At 44.1% G+C, this 17791-nt stretch overlaps 1 protein-coding gene across 1 annotated transcript; it reads right to left on the bottom strand.

Moving 5' to 3' along the window:
- Positions 1-11294: 11294 nt before the first annotated feature.
- Positions 11295-13713, bottom strand: LOC143099272 (uncharacterized). The gene is made up of 3 exons (XM_076262369.1): positions 12132-13713; positions 11507-11717; positions 11295-11300 (listed from the first exon to the last, which is right to left on the bottom strand). The coding sequence occupies exons 1-3, from the start codon at positions 13646-13648 to the stop codon at positions 11295-11297; spliced, it is 1734 nt and encodes a 577-aa protein (XP_076118484.1). The 5' UTR covers positions 13649-13713.
- Positions 13714-17791: the final 4078 nt, after the last annotated feature.

The following is a 17791-nucleotide window of genomic DNA, read 5'->3' as shown; positions in this document are numbered from 1 at the left end:
TGTAGTTGTGTAGTTGTGTAGTTGCCCAATAGAGCAGTGTAGTTGTGTAGTTGCCCAATAGAGCAGTGTAGTTGTGTAGTTGTGTAGTTGCCCAATAGAGCAGTGTAGTTGTGTAGTTGTGTAGTTGCCCAATAGAGCAGTGTAGTTGTTTAGTTGTAGTTGTGTAGTTGCCCAATAGAGCAGTGTAGTTGTGTAGTTGCCCAATAGAGCAGTGTAGTTGTGTAGTTGTCCAATAGAGCAGTGTAGTTGTGTAGTTGTCCAATAGAGCAGTGTAGTTGTGTAGTTGTGTAGTTGTCCAATAGAGCAGTGTAGTGTAGTTGTAGTTGTGTAGTTGTCCAATAGAGCAGTGTAGTTGTGTAGTTGTGTAGTTGTCCAATAGAGCAGTGTAGTGTAGTTGTAGTTGTATAGTTGTCCAATAGAGCAGTGTAGTTGTGTAGTTGTATAGTTGTCCAATAGAGCAGTGTAGTTGTGTAGTTGTGTAATCGCCCTGAGGCTCCACCCCAGCACTCACACCAGAGACGGTTGATAAAGAGAGATGATTCATAAGAGGGTAAATTCTGGTTAACTTGTTCTTAGTTAACTATAGAATCTTTGCTCACTCTGCTCTGCTTGTGGGTTGGTGGCAGGTGGCCATCACGGGTCAGCTGGGGGTGAAGGGGGCAGGAGCGGGTATGCCATGACATGCTTTGTGTTGTCAAACGCTCTCTTCCTGCTCTCTGCCTTTCTCTCCTCTCTTCCAGAATATAAAGCCACAGACATACTGGAAAGGGTCAATCTATTGTGGTGAAACTGACCTGAGGGGATTATTGTATTATTGAATGATTGACTGCTGTGGAATGATTGACTGTTTGATTGACATGTGCTGGATGTAATTGCACTCACCTGTGAGCGAGGGGACAAGAAGGGGTGGAAGACGTGCAGGCAGTGGCGCGCGGGGAGGCTGTTTGTGACTGGCTCTCGGGGTGGATGCTGTTCGTGGCATTTAGTGTCACCGGCAGTGAAGCAGGGGGACGTGGGATTTAGAAAGTGCCTTGCGGTCATACTGGGTTCTGGTCTCCGCGGCCAAAGACTGGTCCTTTGCTCCGCGGCTACCTGCTACTTTCTCAGCCAAAGACTGTTTTTGCTCCGTTGGTTATCTGCTACCTCCTCGGCCAAAGACTGTTGCTCCGCTTGCTATCCTCTACTGTTACAAGGACTATTTGCTACTGCTATAAGGACTATTTGCTACTGCTATAAGGACTATTTGCTACTGCTATAAGGACTATTTGCTACTGCTACAAGGACTATTTTGCTACTGCTATAAGGACTATTTGCTACTGCTATAAGGACTATTTTGCTACTGCTACAAGGACTATTTGCTACTGCTACAAGGACTATTTGCTACTGCTATAAGGACTATTTGCTACTGCTATAAGGACTATTTGCTACTGCTATAAGGACTATTTGCTACTGCTACAAGGACTATTTTGCTACTGCTATAAGGACTATTTGCTACTGCTATAAGGACTATTTTGCTACTGCTACAAGGACTATTTGCTACTGCTACAAGGACTATTTTGCTCCGTTTGCTATCTGCTACTGCCTGGGCCAAAGACTGTGGTCCGCTTGCTCGTTACGGGCTGATTAGCGGAACGGTCCCTGGGTGGGACTCATCAAGTCATACCCTCTAGGGGGGTCTTGTCATCAGAAGGGGAAGTCTATTTTTATATGGACATTGTGTGTGTGTGTGTGTGTGTGTGTGTGTGTGTGTGTGTGTGTGTGTGTGTGTGAATGAAAGAGCTCTTTTCTACTTGATTTTAGTATTAAAGCCTGTGACCGGACAGCCTGATCTGCGGGTATAGCCATTGGAACTGAGCAAGCATTTCCCCCCTCCTTAACTATTGGTTTTGACCACTCCAGTAGGAGCCGGTCCTATGTGGTGTGCTGTGTGTGGTGTGTTGCCTGCTGAGTGTGGAGAGATGTTAAGCATGTAGTGGGGAATGCTCCTGTTTTCATTTAGTGCCGTGCAGTAACTTATTTGCAGTGCAGTGTTGTGGGTTGGGGGGGGGTCATGGTGTTTGCTGAGTGAGGGTGGTTATATTTATTGGGGAGGTATCAGTCCGGGTAGGTCTATATAGTTTTAATGAATTGTAGTCTTTAATAAATATTTTCTTTGATACTGTACATCCTGGTGCCATCCCTGTGCCTCTCCCTTTACACTTCACCAGACCATACCGGATGAACAAAGGTGGTGGCAGCGCCTAAATACCCAGAGCAAATAATTATTACACTATTATACTCCTACAGTAACTACTTCACACTATTCCAAACACTTTCCATGCTGTAGAGGCGTCCTGACACAAAAGCAGGTGGCGAGAGGAGACCTGCCCTCTAGAAATCTGACCAAAACCGAATCAAGATTGAAAAAGAGGCTTTAGCTGTGACCTGAGCATGTGAGCGCCTGTGAGGATTCCTGAGTGGTCTGGACTTTAACTGAAGAACTGACCACAAGCCCCTCATAACACTCCTCAAGTCTAGACCGTTGGATGACCTCCCACCGAGGATAATCAGGTTTAGACTCAGGCTCCTCAGATTCAATTTCAATATTGTCCATGTTCCAAGTCAAAACCTGATATCAGCAGACGTCCTACCCAGAGCACCTCTGCCATCCATAGCCACTGAGGCCAGGCAAGACCTGGAGAAGGAATGCAAAGCCTACCTTAATAGCTGTTGCGAGCTGCTGTATTCTAGTCTTGGCCGGCAACCTGTACCCAGATAGGGAGTATAAAACTGGGGGCCTATCTGGCAACAGATGCCTGTTGTTTCCCACTCCTGGTCCAAACCCTTTTTTAATTTATTCAGTTCTTCTTCCTTCATTGTGACATTTCATTCCTTTTTTATTATTCACAAGTTAAATTAAAAATGATGGCGCCACTGACGGTTTGCCACCAGGACAGGAGACTGAGGAGAAAATTCAAATTTGTATTAAATAATGTATGAAAGTCAATACTCTGTGTGCGCTTTTAAGCTTTAACCAGCATAGGCCTCTGGTAACACAGATATAAAGTTATAAATCAACCCTCAGACAGCTATCCAACCGTAAGTGACAGGGCCGTGCAGAGACCTTTTGAGGGGCAGGGGCTCAAATTCAAAAAAGGGCACATGGAACAAGATTGGTGAACAATATTAATTTTTTATTTTTTTTATTTTATTTATATAGCGCATTTCATACACAGAGGTCATTCAATGTGCTTTACATAAACAAAAAAGGAGAGTTGAGCTTCAGAGAAGTAAGGTTGTGCCACACCACAGTCTCCGACTTCTGGTCCATGTGGGTCCATCTGTCCTGTTCCAGACAGCAATTGCAAAGCCCACACCTGAAAGGAAAGTGATGCAAAAGGCCATACTTGAGACTGACTTTTCAGTATGTAACATTAATGATGAAATGTTCACTTTTTACTGTGTTTACGTGTGTATTTAAGGTATCTGGGATCATTAGTGTGGGAAGGGGGGTGCTGCAACCCCCCATTGTCATCGCATTAGCTCCTCTTGCACCTTAATCTACAAACATTGAAGGGGAACTTTTTACAGGTAGGCTACAGGCTTAGTGTTTATGACAAATTGGAAATTGGGAAGAAATCTGGTTCCTTTCAGAGAATAACCTCTGTCCCATGGTGTTGTGTATACGATAAGGGATGAAAACAGTGTTGAGCTGCTTTACACAGATAATTCATTAAGGCCACAGGAAATTATTTATACTTGGGGAAATTGATCAAATGTGTGACCTTTACAAAAAACAGTGTTGAGGAGAAGAAACAGAAAAATATCAACAAAACTCATCATACCTCTATGGCAAGTCATATTTAAGCCCCATATGACACGTACATCGACTTGCCATCTGCTCCAATCAACTCGCAATGTCACCATGCCTGGCCTGTAGTATGCGGCCATAAAAATATGGTTTTGCAGAAACCTCCAGGAGACATGAACACTACTGGGGAGTGGCATCTTTGGATCTGTGAAAATAGTAGGACAAATATGGATCAGTTAATTGGCAACACAGTAACTGATATAATATGCAAACAAATTTAATAATATCATTTCTATTACTCTGATAAGACATGAAAGAGTGATGCAGTGAGTTATCTCCAAACTAATGGTTGACCTCATCGGTCTGGAGACCTCAGAGGGAGAAGAGGTTATCAACCTCATATGGCATACCAAAGGTCTAAACAGAACGTCAAAGCACGCGACTTACTTCATATGAAGCATGTCACACTTTGCAGGCTTAATTACACATTACGGAAGTGTTCATTCTTATGCCCATATTTTCCTATACAGCGTGCTCATGAGCTGAGATCACAATGATAGGCACATTCACAACGATTTGACCGACCTGCTAGATCAGGAGCCTATAGGCTACTTTAGAACATCCACGTTAAAATGACCTTAACCGCTTTAATTAAAAAGTTGTGTCATTGATGCATTTGAAGATAACCCTCTAGCCTAAGCTATAAAACCCACAAGGTTTCCTCAAGATTCCGATTCCACTTTGCCTGCGGCACATGCCTTGGCACACTGGCGGTGAATCACTGTCATATTTCTGACTACACCGTGCTGAAGTAGTTAACATAGCGTATAAAGAAAAAGATGAACTTACTTTTCTGCCGTTCGGATGAAGAATGATCTATTCTCACGGATGTACAGGGGGTTATCTATGGGGCGTTGCAGAGCTGGACGTCATGCCCTACCCAGAAGTACCCTTAAACCAGGAAAAATACAGCAGCAACAGGTGAACTGTTCTTGGCAGACAGCCCCAGTAACTCGCCACACCTATACCACTACTAACCGGAGGCGTCATGTGAAAAAGCAAAAGCAACAATGATTAGGTGGCAAAATGCTTCAATAAGCATACGATGCATAGCCTGTAGGCCTGTATGGCGCTTGAATTCCACAGTTTGAGCTGATGAACACATAACGAAACTGTTAAGACACTATCATCAACATAGCAGAAAACAAATTTAAGTTTAAGTATGTTACTTTATACTTTAAGTATGTTTATTTGTCCAACACATAGGCTACAGAGCCCTCGGCCTCCTTTTCCCTGCTTCTTTCTTTACTCCTATGCCCTCCGCAGTTATATGTCCTTTATTAGGCTAGTTATCTGTAGCCTCACATATGGGATGGACAAGTTTGTCTAACTACACAAACTAACAAGTTTGTCTTTTTTTATTTCGATTGAACGGACGGCTATTCGTTAAAGACTATAGGCAGGGGTTAAATTGGGATTTTCTATGTGGGGGGGGGGGCTCTGACCTGGAGGGGCGTGGATTGATCTGGCAGCTGCAGTGTGGCGGTGTGGCACACATTTTTGAATGTACTTTTGGATGTATTCTCATTTTGCTTTGGCTCTTGGGTGTTTTATACAGTAAGAACAGATAAGATCACATTAAGAGCTGATTTATTTTCACTTGACAAAAAGAAATACATGACTGACATGGATGAACAATGACACAAACATTTGAACAAATAATGGACAATGGTAATCCCTTTGTTATTGCATTGTGTAGTTACACTGCATGTACATCTACTTCATCACCTCCCATATGGTCTGATATGGAGAGACCACATCATTAGCTTGCCTTTTCCTACAGGCCAAGTGATCAGCTGCCCTTCTGGTTGCCACCCACTTTCTGACAAACCTGGTAGGCTTCCAAGATCTGAGAGGAGGGCCAACCAGTTTAGTAAACATCAAAGCTGACACATTCTCCACATTCAGATCTCAATGTTAGTTGATCTCAAACGTTATTCATCTCTGAAAACTCCCTCTCAAACTCTGCACTGCTGACAGAAATTGATGATCGATCCGCTTTCAAAATACTGTGCACCTTAACCCTTGTCCTTACCTCGCCATTCACCGGTAGAAGTCTGCTAGCATTATCTGTGTGATAACTGTTTGAATGATTGATTGACGTTGCATTATCTGATCTGAACTAGCGGAGAAGGAGCAGCTGCGCAAGTTTCGTGCACGATAGGCCTACTTCTCAGACTTGCTCCCGCACAGAAGATTCCTAGGCCAGCCTATCCCTACCATTATTTAGGACCTGCAATTAAAACCATATAGTTTACACTAGGCTATTTCGTTTATTAATAGTGGACTGATAACTAATGGCCTTTTACGCCTAAATAGCCAGGCTTGAAGGGGCGAAATGTAACCGGCCGCTGGGAGCTGAACATGTGAACCTGGTCCCTTCTACAGCTTTGAGCTGTATTGTCTCACTTGGTGTGGACTTTTTCATCATACGTTTGAACTGCATAGCCTCTTAATAGGCCTTCTAGACTTTTGAAGCGATATGGCATTAAAATCTGGTAGATGTTGACATATTTACCGAGTTCTGCAGGTGTTTGGTGCAGGAAATTGCCTGCGCATGGGTGGCCAGGTGCAAATTAATTTGAACGACTGTAGCCTAAGGCTTAAAGCAAATGAATCAAACATATATGCTTTAATAGGAGAATAAGACTATGTCAGGTTCAAACTTCATTGTGCAGCTTCATGGAGAGGAATTGAGCCTACCTGGTCTGATTTGGTCAGACATTTCCATACACACACTCCTACAACTTTCCTGTGCTTGTGTGCCCATTCTACACAAGACTCATACTTTCCACAAGATAGATTAGAGTAAATGATGGCAGCCCAGTGTTTTCTTGAACTAATGTACTTCTCCCCCAGTATGAACCACACATGGCAAACAAATCAATCTCTTTCACATACTCCTTCTACTAGCCTCTTCACATGTCCTTCCCTCACATGGAACACACCTTGCAGTTGAGTGTAAATCATGGGAACCCACCTCTTTCCCTTGCTTATATGCCCCTCCCTCCTCTACTTCCTTCTCCTGCTTATGTGCCCCTCCCTTCACCATCATCATCATCATATCTACTGACAGACCCTGTATAAGCAGTTTTCATGTTGTATGTGGTTTTGCCCTCATTTTACTCTGGCAAGAACACACACACACACATGTACTCACACCCACTCACACACACACACACTCTCACACACACACTCTCACACACACACTCACACACACACACACATGTACTCACACTTTCACTCACACTCTCACACACACACACAAACACACACACACACTCACACTCTCTCACACACACACACACACACACACACACACACACACACACGTACTCACACTCACACCTACTCACACTCTCTCTCTCACACACACACACACACACACACACACACACACACCTTCACACACACACACACATACACACACCTACACACACACTCACACCCACTCACACACACACACACACACACCTTCACACACACACAAATACACACACACACACACACACGCACACACCCAACTATGTTTTTTGTTTACTTTATTAAATTGTTTATGTCTTGGTGTCACGCATTGGTACGCTGGTGACTATGCTGCTCTGTCCGGCATCTTTTGTCTCGTGTGTCAATGTCTTGTCTGTGAGCGTTTGGGTTTCACTCTGTGCGCGCTATATAAATAAAAGTGACTTCACTTGGCGTAGACTATATGCCAGGGCTCCACCCAGATTGCCCCGGCCCAATTTAACCTCTGGGTATATCTGCCCAGAACGAACAAACTACATTCCACAATCCTGTTTTGCTTCAGAAACTGTATTTTGCATGTGTTCTGTAGGTCATGCCACAAAGGGGTTGAGGTCACTGTGGAATGCAGTTTGTTCAGAAGTACCTGTTCATAGGTGCCTGAAGTTGGTTGACTGACGACTTGATGGCCTAACCCCCCATCTCAGAAAATTGTCACACTACAGTACTACCCACTTGTTGCCACAACCTAACAAAATCCTATTTTTTGCCTGGACCTATACCCTTGATTATATCATCTGGCTGCATTTACTTCAGAGTGAATGATGGAATTGCCAAATGTAGCCAAGAAAGATATAGTTTTGGGTAAAAGAAACAGGGAGAGCTCCTTGAACCAGTGGGAACTCGTAAAACCATCAAGATTTGAAGCGGAGTAGGCTCTAGCCTTTGTTCATTCATGGGAGCGTGCAGTTTGGCTTGAGAGGTGCTGGGGAAATAGCCTACGGCCATCTTTCCCATCTCTTGTCTATTCTACTTGTGCTATTATAAGAATTGTGCAGTCGAACCACTGATGGAACACATGAGAGTTGGTTGGGGCCCACACACACACACACACACACACAAACACAAACCAGTTAGTACCCAGGCCTGCCTACTCTCTCTCTCACTCACACACACACACACACACCAACCACTTAGTACCCAGCCCTGTTTACTCGCTCCCACACACACGCACCAACCAGTTAGTATCCAGCCCTCTCTCTTTCTTTCTCTCTCTGTCTGTCTGTCATACTCACTCACTCACTCTCTCTCTCTCTCTCTCTCTCTCCTCTCTCTCTCTCTCGACTACTTTGCCCTCTGTGTTTATGCTGTGCTACCTACTGAACTCAATAAAGAGATTATGAACATTATTCAAATGAACAGTGACATAGTTTTGGAAGTGTGAGTGTGTGTGTGTGTGTGTGTGTGTGTGAGTGTGTGTGTGTGCGCATGAGAGAATGCTGTTTCTGCGTAGCCAGTGTGTATGTGTGTGTGGTTATCCGTCGGGTTTTTTTGAGTTAATAAACTCCATAAATAACCATTAATTTGTGGAGTTGTCCAAGCTGATGTCCCAGTCCCGTTGAGGCTGGACTGTCATTGGCTCATCAGCGTTCTAAGGGTGGCACTTAGCGACAGGTCAATTGAGCAGTGTAGTTGTGTAGTTGCCCAATAGAGTAGTTGTAGTTGGGCTCAATTGGCCCAATAGAGCAGTGTAGTTGTGTAGTTGCCGAATAGAACAGTGTAGTTGTGTAGTTGCCCAATAGAGCAGTGTAGTTGTGTAGTTGTGTAGCTGCCCAATAGAGCAGTGTAGTTGTGTAGTTGCCCAATAGAGCAGTGTAGTTGTGTAGTTGTATTTGTGTAGTTGCCCAATAGAACAGTGTAGTTGTGTAGTTGTAGTTGTGTAGTTGCCAAATAGAGCAGTGTAGTTGTGTAGTTGCCCAATAGAGCAGTGTAGTTGTTTATTTGTAGTTGTCCAATAGAGCAGTGTAGTTGTGTAGTTGCCCAATAGAGCAGTGTAGTTGTGTAGTTGTCCAATAGAGCAGTGTAGTTGTGTAGTTGCCCAATAGAGCAGTGTAGTTGTGTAGTTGCCCAATAGAGCAGTGTAGTTGTGTAGTTGTATTTGTGTAGTTGCCCAATAGAACAGTGTAGTTGTGTAGTTGTAGTTGTGTAGTTGCCAAATAGAGCAGTGTAGTTGTGTAGTTGCCCAATAGAGCAGTGTAGTTGTGTAGTTGCCCAATAGAGCAGTGTAGTTGTTTAGTTGTAGTTGTCCAATAGAGCAGTGTAGTTGTGTAGTTGTCCAATAGAGCAGTGTAGTTGTGTAGTTGTCCAATAGAGCAGTGTAGTTGTGTAGTTGTAGTTGTGTAGTTGTCCAATAGAGCAGTGTAGTTGTGTAGTTGTGTAGTTGCCCAATAGAGCAGTGTAGTTGTGTAGTTGCCCAATAGAGCAGTGTAGTTGTGTAGTTGTGTAGTTGCCCAATAGAGCAGTGTAGTTGTGTAGTTGTGTAGTTGCCCAATAGAGCAGTGTAGTTGTTTAGTTGTAGTTGTGTAGTTGCCCAATAGAGCAGTGTAGTTGTGTAGTTGCCCAATAGAGCAGTGTAGTTGTGTAGTTGTCCAATAGAGCAGTGTAGTTGTGTAGTTGTGTAGTTGTCCAATAGAGCAGTGTAGTGTAGTTGTAGTTGTGTAGTTGTCCAATAGAGCAGTGTAGTTGTGTAGTTGTGTAGTTGTCCAATAGAGCAGTGTAGTGTAGTTGTATAGTTGTCCAATAGAGCAGTGTAGTTGTGTAGTTGTATAGTTGTCCAATAGAGCAGTGTAGTTGTGTAGTTGTGTAATCGCCCTGAGGCTCCACCCCAGCACTCACACCAGAGACGGTTGATAAAGAGAGATGATTCATAAGAGGGTAAATTCTGGTTAACTTGTTCTTAGTTAACTATAGAATCTTTGCTCACTCTGCTCTGCTTGTGGGTTGGCGGCAGGTGGCCATCACGGGTCAGCTGGGGGTGAAGGGGGCAGGAGCGGGTATCCCGCTGACGGCCACCAACCTGCGCATCCAGGGCAAAGACGTGCTGCGTCTGCCACCGAATGATGGCCACGCTGACCAAGGCGCCCATGGCAACCGTGAAGCTCATGCCCGACATGCTGACCTCCGCCGCCTCGACCAGTGGCGCCACCACGCTGTACGCCACCTCACAGGGGGCGCCGACGGTAAGGCGGGCACGGTGAAGGGGATGTGTGTGTGTGTCTGTGTGTGTATGTGTGTGTGTGTGTGTGCAGGTCCGCATACAGACTGTTATGGCAGCAGATCCAATATCTGTGTCATTCAGGAATTAGGAAAGCACTCTGGAAAGTAATGGACGCGTACAAAAATCGTGTTTTCAACAAAAAATCTTTATCTAAGAAAATGTCTATTTCAAATTACATAAACAATAATAAAAGGTTTCTTCCTATTACAGTTCCTTCAGTTCCTCAACACGACAAGCACGGTCAAAAAACTGTGTGCATCCGTGCTCTCCATTCCATCCATCTCTCATCTACCAGTCTTCAAGCCCAAAATGCGTCTTTATACACGCTATCAAAATAAAAGTCTCCATTTTTAAATTACTATTAATTTAGACTGAGATTATGCTTTCTTTCATGAAATGATACATAAATTACAAAAATACTCACACACAAATAAACAAATATGAAATCTTATCTATGGCTCTAACACTCCGGCCCCTAATTGTATAGGCGGGATGCATAACAATTACAAATTTACAAAATAGAGCCATATCCATATCAATTCAACATCTACTGTACATAATAATTTTAATCTATCAATCAAACTTCAGATAGTAGATCCGTCAGCAGTCCTTCCTTGAATCATTCTGCTTCCTGCAAAAGACAAAGTTTGTTAGTTGGTCTATCTAATAGGCTAGTCTTGGTTTGAACTTGAACCCGTCGGACGGCTCCTCTTGCATCTGGGTAGGTCTGCCGGACTCTTCCAGTCAGCCAAGCATTCCTTGGGGCAGAACTATCCACAATGAGCACAAGGTCGCCAGGTGTGAAATTTCTCTTGTGAGCATGCCACTTCTGTCTCTCCTGTAGCAATGGGAGGTATTCCTGTGTCCATCTTGACCAAATAAGTCGGCATATATTGTATTTGTCTCCATCTTCTACGGGAGTAGACATCATCCCTGTTAAACACACCAGGCGGAAGAGCTGGTTGTTTCTTCATTAACAGAAGATGATTGGGAGTCAAAACCTCTAGGTCATTGGGATCGTTGGAGGCAGCAGTTAAAGGACGGTCATTGATGACTGCTTCAACTTCGCATAGTAGAGTGTGAAGACCATCGTCATCTAAAACCTGCTGTCTCAATACAGAGTTTAACACCTTCCTGACAGTGCGAATCTGTCGTTCCCATATTCCACCTTGATGGGAGGCAGTCGGGGTGTTAAAAATCCAGGTGATGCCTTTCTGCATCAGGCCATCTCTGAGTTGAGAGTGATCAAGCTCTTCTAAGGCCTCTCGGAGTTCTCTCTCGGCACCCATAAAATTGGTGCCATTGTCAGAGCGCATAGTAGACACTTGACCTCTTCTGCTGATAAACCTTCTGATGGCATTAACACACGATGAGGTATCTAAAGAGTGAGCCACCTCTATGTGGACTGCTCTAAGTGCTAGGCATGTGAACAGGACGCCATAGCGTTTCACCATGCTGCGTGCCCTTCTGACCTCAAAGGGTCCAAAATAGTCTACGCCTACATGCGTAAAAGGAGGTTGGTCTGGGAGTACACGTTCCTCAAGTAAGTCTGCCATTTTTTGCTCTGCAGGCCTTGCGTGCAGTTTCCTGCATGTAATGCATCTGGATATGACTGTGCGGGTGGCTCTGTTCAATCCTGGAATCCAGTATCGCTGCCTGACCTTTGCAATTAACTGATTTCTTCCACAGTGACCATTCTGAAAGTGGACATGCAGCAGAATCAGCCTTGCAAGGTGGTGATCCTTGTGTAGCACAACCGGGCACCTGGATTCTTCTGGCATGGCTGACTTGTTCAACCGACTACCCACTCTGATAACACCATCTTGCAGAACAGGATCCAATCTGTAGAGCGGACTAGACTTCTTAACTTGGGATTCTTTACCTTGGAGTGAGGCCAACTCCTCTGGATACATTTCCTTTTGACTGTGACGTATCAGCACAACTTCTGCATCTTTCAAATCTTGCACTGATAAAGGTTTCTTCTCCAATGACTTTCTCAATCTTTTCATTTCTTCTTGAACTTTCAAGCTCTGCTTTCTTTCATCTGTCTCCCTCAGAGCAACAACAGCTTTGCATTCCTTTCTCTTGATAGCAAAGTAGTGAAGCAAGTCTTTCAAACGCAGCATCCATGCAATAGCTTTCTTCAATCTATGCCAGTCAGAGTAATATTCCACCAACTTTGTCAGGGCTGCAACTTTAGTTGTGCTGACGAGACTGACAAGGGTTGTCCTTCTGATTTCACTATCATCATCCATAGTGCTGCGTATGTCAGGTCTTGTAGGCCACTCACGCTCATCTTCACAAAGGAAATGTGGACCATGAATCCAGTTGTCATTCTTGATGAGTGATGTAAACCTCATACCTCTTGAAGCTATGTCTGCTGGATTGCGTGAACTATTCACGTATCTCCACTGAGATGGTACAGTAGCTTCTCGAATGAATGCAACCCGATTGGCCACAAAGGTCTTGAAGCGCAAAGCATCATTCTCTAGGTACCTGAGTACAGTCAGACTGTCCGTCCAAAAAACAGACTCTTCAAGTGTGGTCTCCATTTCCCGTCTTAACAGTCTGTCCACTTTTACTGCTATGACTGCAGCAGTCAGTTCCAGGCTAGGGACTGTTACTTTCTTCAGAGGTGCTACTCTGGATTTAGCCATAAGCAGTGTACAGCACCTCTGTCCATCCTTATTGGTAAACAAAATGTACGAAGCTGTGCCGTAGCCGCTCTCACTTGCATCTGAGAAATTGTGTATCTGAGCTTTGAGAGTGGGACCAAAGTCATCTGGCTTGATACACCTGTCTATCTGGAAACTGGACAGCTCCTGCAGCTCTGCAAGCCACTGAAGCCACCTTCGTGAGTGCCCTTTGTTGATCTCCTCATCCCAGCTCAATTTATCTTGGCAAAGCTCTCTTAAAATCAGTTTAGCTGGGAGGATACATGGAGCCACTAGGCCTAGAGGATCATAGACTGAGCTCACTATCGAGAGTATTCCTCTTCTAGTGGTTGGTCTTTCTGGCACGTTCACACTGAACCTGAAGGTGTCTGACTCTGTACACCACTGGACCCCTAAGGCTCTTTCTGTTGGTAGAGTGTCCTTGCTCAGGTCTAGGTCTTTCACCTCCACAGCTCTCTCATTCATAGGGATACATGACAGAACTCTTCTACTATTACTGACCCACTTTGTCAGCTTAAATCCACCTCTTAAGCATAAATCTCTCAGAGACTGTGACAGCGCAACTGCCTGGTCTTCGGAAGCTACAGCTGTCAAACAATCATCCATGTAGAAATTTCTCTCAATTGTTTTAACAGCTTCAGCTGTTGTCTCATTCCTTCCGTCTTCTGCTGTCTTTCTCAAGGCAAAACAAGCACAGCTTGGGGAGGAAGTAGCCCCAAAAATGTGTACAGTCATTCTGTACTCTTCTAGTGTTCCATTCAAGTCTCCCTCTGGCCACCAGAGGAAACGCAGGAAGTCAGAGTCCTTGGGGGGTACCCTGACCTGGTAAAACATTGCCTCTATATCGGCCATCATTGCAACTGGCTCCTCTCTAAACCTTGTCAACACTCCTATCAATGTATTTGTGAGATCAGGGCCCTGGAGTAACTGGTTGTTCAATGAAACTCCCTGATATGTTGCGGTGCAATCAAAGACAACTCTGATTTTCTTCTTTTTGGGATGGTACACCCCATGGTGCGGGATGTACCACACCTCTCCCTCCTTGCACTGACAACTATCTGCAGGCACCTTTGCTGCATAGCCTTTTGCTATAATGTCATGCATGAAGGCCTTGTAGTCAGTGTGGAACTCTGGGTTCTTAATGAGTTTCCTTTTGAGGTTGATTGCTCTTTGTTCTGCATGGCTGCGATTACTGGGCATCTGCATAGACTTGTTCTTAAATGGGAGACTGATACAGTAATGTCCATCAATGAACTGACAAGACTGTTCCACATCCTTCATGAACTGCCGATCATCCTGTGACATCTCTGTTCTGTCTTCACAGCTGAGCTCTGCGAAGTCAGAGTTGAACTGCTGAATTAACAACTCTTCAATGCTTGCCACGGATATCCTGTTTGCAGTGAAACTCTGCAATTTTTTATCTGTGTCCTCAAGATGATCTCTCCTCGTGGGACCATTGTCAGTCCATCCAATTGCTGTTCTTACTGCGTATGGACCGTCACCTTGGCTATTGATGACTTGCCACGGCTCTATTGCCTTGTGAGCATTAGCGCCAATCAACAGGCCAATCTCTGCCTTGATACTCGGAAGGCGTACTTCTTCAAGGTAAGTCCACCTCTGGAGGTCTTTCTGATGAGGAATGTTCTCTTTCTTGACAGGAATATCAGGCTGTGTGAACACTGAAGGTAAGTCAACATACTTGTTCTCTTCAAGTCCACTAACTTCCAGGTCTGACAGGATATGGCTATGGACAAGCTTTTCCTGACCCATAGTTCGGAGCAAAATCTCCGTCTTCCTGCCTCTAAGGTTCAGCATTCTCATGACTTTTTCCGTACAAAAGGTCGCTGAACTGCCTGGATCAATGAAGGCGTATGTCTCCACTGTCTGTGTACCTTTCTTGGACTTGAGCCTTACAGGAACGATGGCCAAAACACATTCTCTGTTTCCGGCCCCCGTGTACGCACACGTCTCCTGTCCTACAGCACTGGTGGTCTTAGTTGTGCTGTTCTTACCCTCCTTGGCCAATGCCTTTTCATCCTTTTGCACATGCAGAATGCTTGGATGTTTCAATGAGCATACCTGACATGTCAATCTTCTTGAGCAATCCTTACTAAGGTGACCTTGTGTAAGGCACCCAAAGCAGAGACCTTTGGATTTCAAAAACTCAATCTTATCCTTGTGTGCCTGCTTCAGGAGTTTCTCACAGTTCTCCAGTATGTGCCTCTTCTCACAGTACACACACACATCCTGACCAGCTTTATCACAGTCTGTCTTTGCACCTTGGTTTGACTGCAAGTGTTTCTGTTTTTCAGGAGCAATGCTGGTAGCAAAGCTGCTACCCTTTGTGGTGCTTCCTTTTAGGTTCTTCATAGAAGTGCCTTTTTTGTGTGTACTTGGGCTCCCTCTTGTGGTCAAGTGCAAGTGGTGTACCACCTGCTGCATCTAACTTTCTATCCGCCATCTTGTAAATTTTACTCAATGACTAAGCAGTGACTAAGCACAATTTCCAACGAACTTTCAAATACTCATAATAAACTTAAAAATGTCCTTCAGTAGTCTTCTTCTGTATCTTCACCAATTAACCAAACTTGAATGAACTTCAACACGTACAATTTAGGCAGGATGAGCACGAGTTCCTTGGGCTAAGCTCCTTTACAACTCCGTTAGCATCATTAGCTTCTATTTGCACATTAACAGGGAAGCTGTACTTACAAAGCACCATCAATCTCGAGAATGGCTCCTTTACCCTCACCATCAATCAGCTTCGTCCAAATTCTGTTTCTTTTCCCAGCTGAATGTCCGTTCTTTCCGTATGGAGAAGTTTTTTGACTAATGTTATGGCAGCAGATCCAATATCTGTGTCATTCAGGAATTAGGAAAGCACTCTGGAAAGTAATGGACGCGTACAAAAATCGTGTTTTCAACAAAAAATCTTTATCTAAGAAAATGTCTATTTCAAATTACATAAACAATAATAAAAGGTTTCTTCCTATTACAGTTCCTTCAGTTCCTCAACACGACAAGCACGGTCAAAAAACTGTGTGCATCCGTGCTCTCCATTCCATCCATCTCTCATCTACCAGTCTTCAAGCCCAAAATGCGTCTTTACACACGCTATCAAAATAAAAGTCTCCATTTTTAAATTACTATTAACTTAGACTGAGATTATGCTTTCTTTCATGAAATGATACATAAATTACAAAAATACTCACACACAAATAAACAAATATGAAATCTTATCTATGGCTCTAACACACTGTTCCTGCTGAACAGCTGCAGCAGTGAATGGCTTTGGGATCCCCAAAATCTGTGTCCACTGTTGTGGTGGTACATACTAGAGAGGGGCTCTGACATTCAGATATTCTTTCTCGCTCCTCCATTTTCACACACACTGATTGCAAAAGGTCTACAGGCTTCACTGCCATGACATGCTTTGTGTTGTCAAACGCTCTCTTCCTGCTCTCTGCCTTTCTCTCCTCTCTTCCAGAATATAAAGCCACAGACATACTGGAAAGGGTCAATCTATTGTGGTGAAACTGACCCGAGGGGATTATTGTATTATTGAATGATTGACTGCTGTGGAATGATTGACTGTTTGATTGACATGTGCTGGATGTAATTGCACTCACCTGTGAGCTGGAGATGCTAAGCCTGTTAAATTACACCCATGCCGCGTTCCGTTCCACTTGCAGGGAGAGTGTGCGGAACACATAAACCAGATGCAGGCGAGTGGTAGTCCATGGGGCGCTCCGGTGCTTCTTGTTAGGAAGCGGGATGGGGGGATTGCTTGACCCTTACATCAGCTGACCGAGAAGGGCAGGCGGTTTAAATGGTCTGAGGCATGCTAGGACACTTTTGAACATCTTAACTCATTGAATGCCAAGCTGTTTTCGGGAGCTTTGTCCTAGAGTGCCAGCAATCTAGACCATTGCTGATGATTTGTGTACAGCCACAGCATATTCTGTGTTATAGCTATGAACACGTACAATAGCTCGATTAAAAGGTGAGACTTTAAGCTCTCAGTGCGTGCAAACCGTGTATTTCTACACGCCTCCGTTCCTGAGAAATCCCAAGCTAAACAGTGGCTAGTTTTCATCAAAATCGCTGTTTTTTTTCTAGAAATGGAGATAAACGTCTTTCATGAAATATGAAGTGTTGCCTGTTACTTACTTGTGTAAACATTCCGGGAAGTGATCAGTGAGACCTGGCGAGACTGCCACCTCGTGATAGACCCACGAAAATGGCCTGGTTTTGACCTGACGTGCATGCGTCACTGATTCGACCCAAAGCGGCAACCGAGTTATGATAAAATGTCCAGATAAAATGTCCGGATTGTCCGTTTTCATGAGTTTCACGATCGTCATATAGTTCATTTCTATTCATCACAGAGTTCCCAAAATCACATATAAGGTGTATTAGAGTGTCTAGTTTCGTAATTTAAAAAAAAAGCTAAAAACGTAATATTACGTTTTTGGCACTCAACGCATGGGAAGGAAAATTGTAATATTACGTTTTTGGCACTCAATGAGTTAAGGCGAAACTAACATCTTCCCCTGTATTGACTTATCCTGACCCTCACAACCCTTTATACTGGATACTGATGCCAGTGATGCTGGCATTGGGGCTGTCTTATCACAGAACAGGAGTATGACGGTACTGAGCATGTTGTAGCCTATGCTAGCCGAGCGTTAACAAAACAGGAGAGGAAGTATGCCACTACTAAAAAGGAGTTACTGAGTATGGTGACGT

The sequence above is a fragment of the Alosa pseudoharengus genome, unplaced genomic scaffold, assembly GCF_046254945.1.
Source record: "Alosa pseudoharengus isolate Yale_2024_CS ecotype anadromous, Long Island Sound unplaced genomic scaffold, YU_APseudo_1.1 YU_APseudo_1.1_scf_27, whole genome shotgun sequence".
NCBI lineage: Eukaryota > Metazoa > Chordata > Actinopteri > Clupeiformes > Clupeidae > Alosa > Alosa pseudoharengus.
Note: the sequence above shows the minus strand (reverse complement) of the source record. Positions and strands in the feature narration are given on the sequence as shown.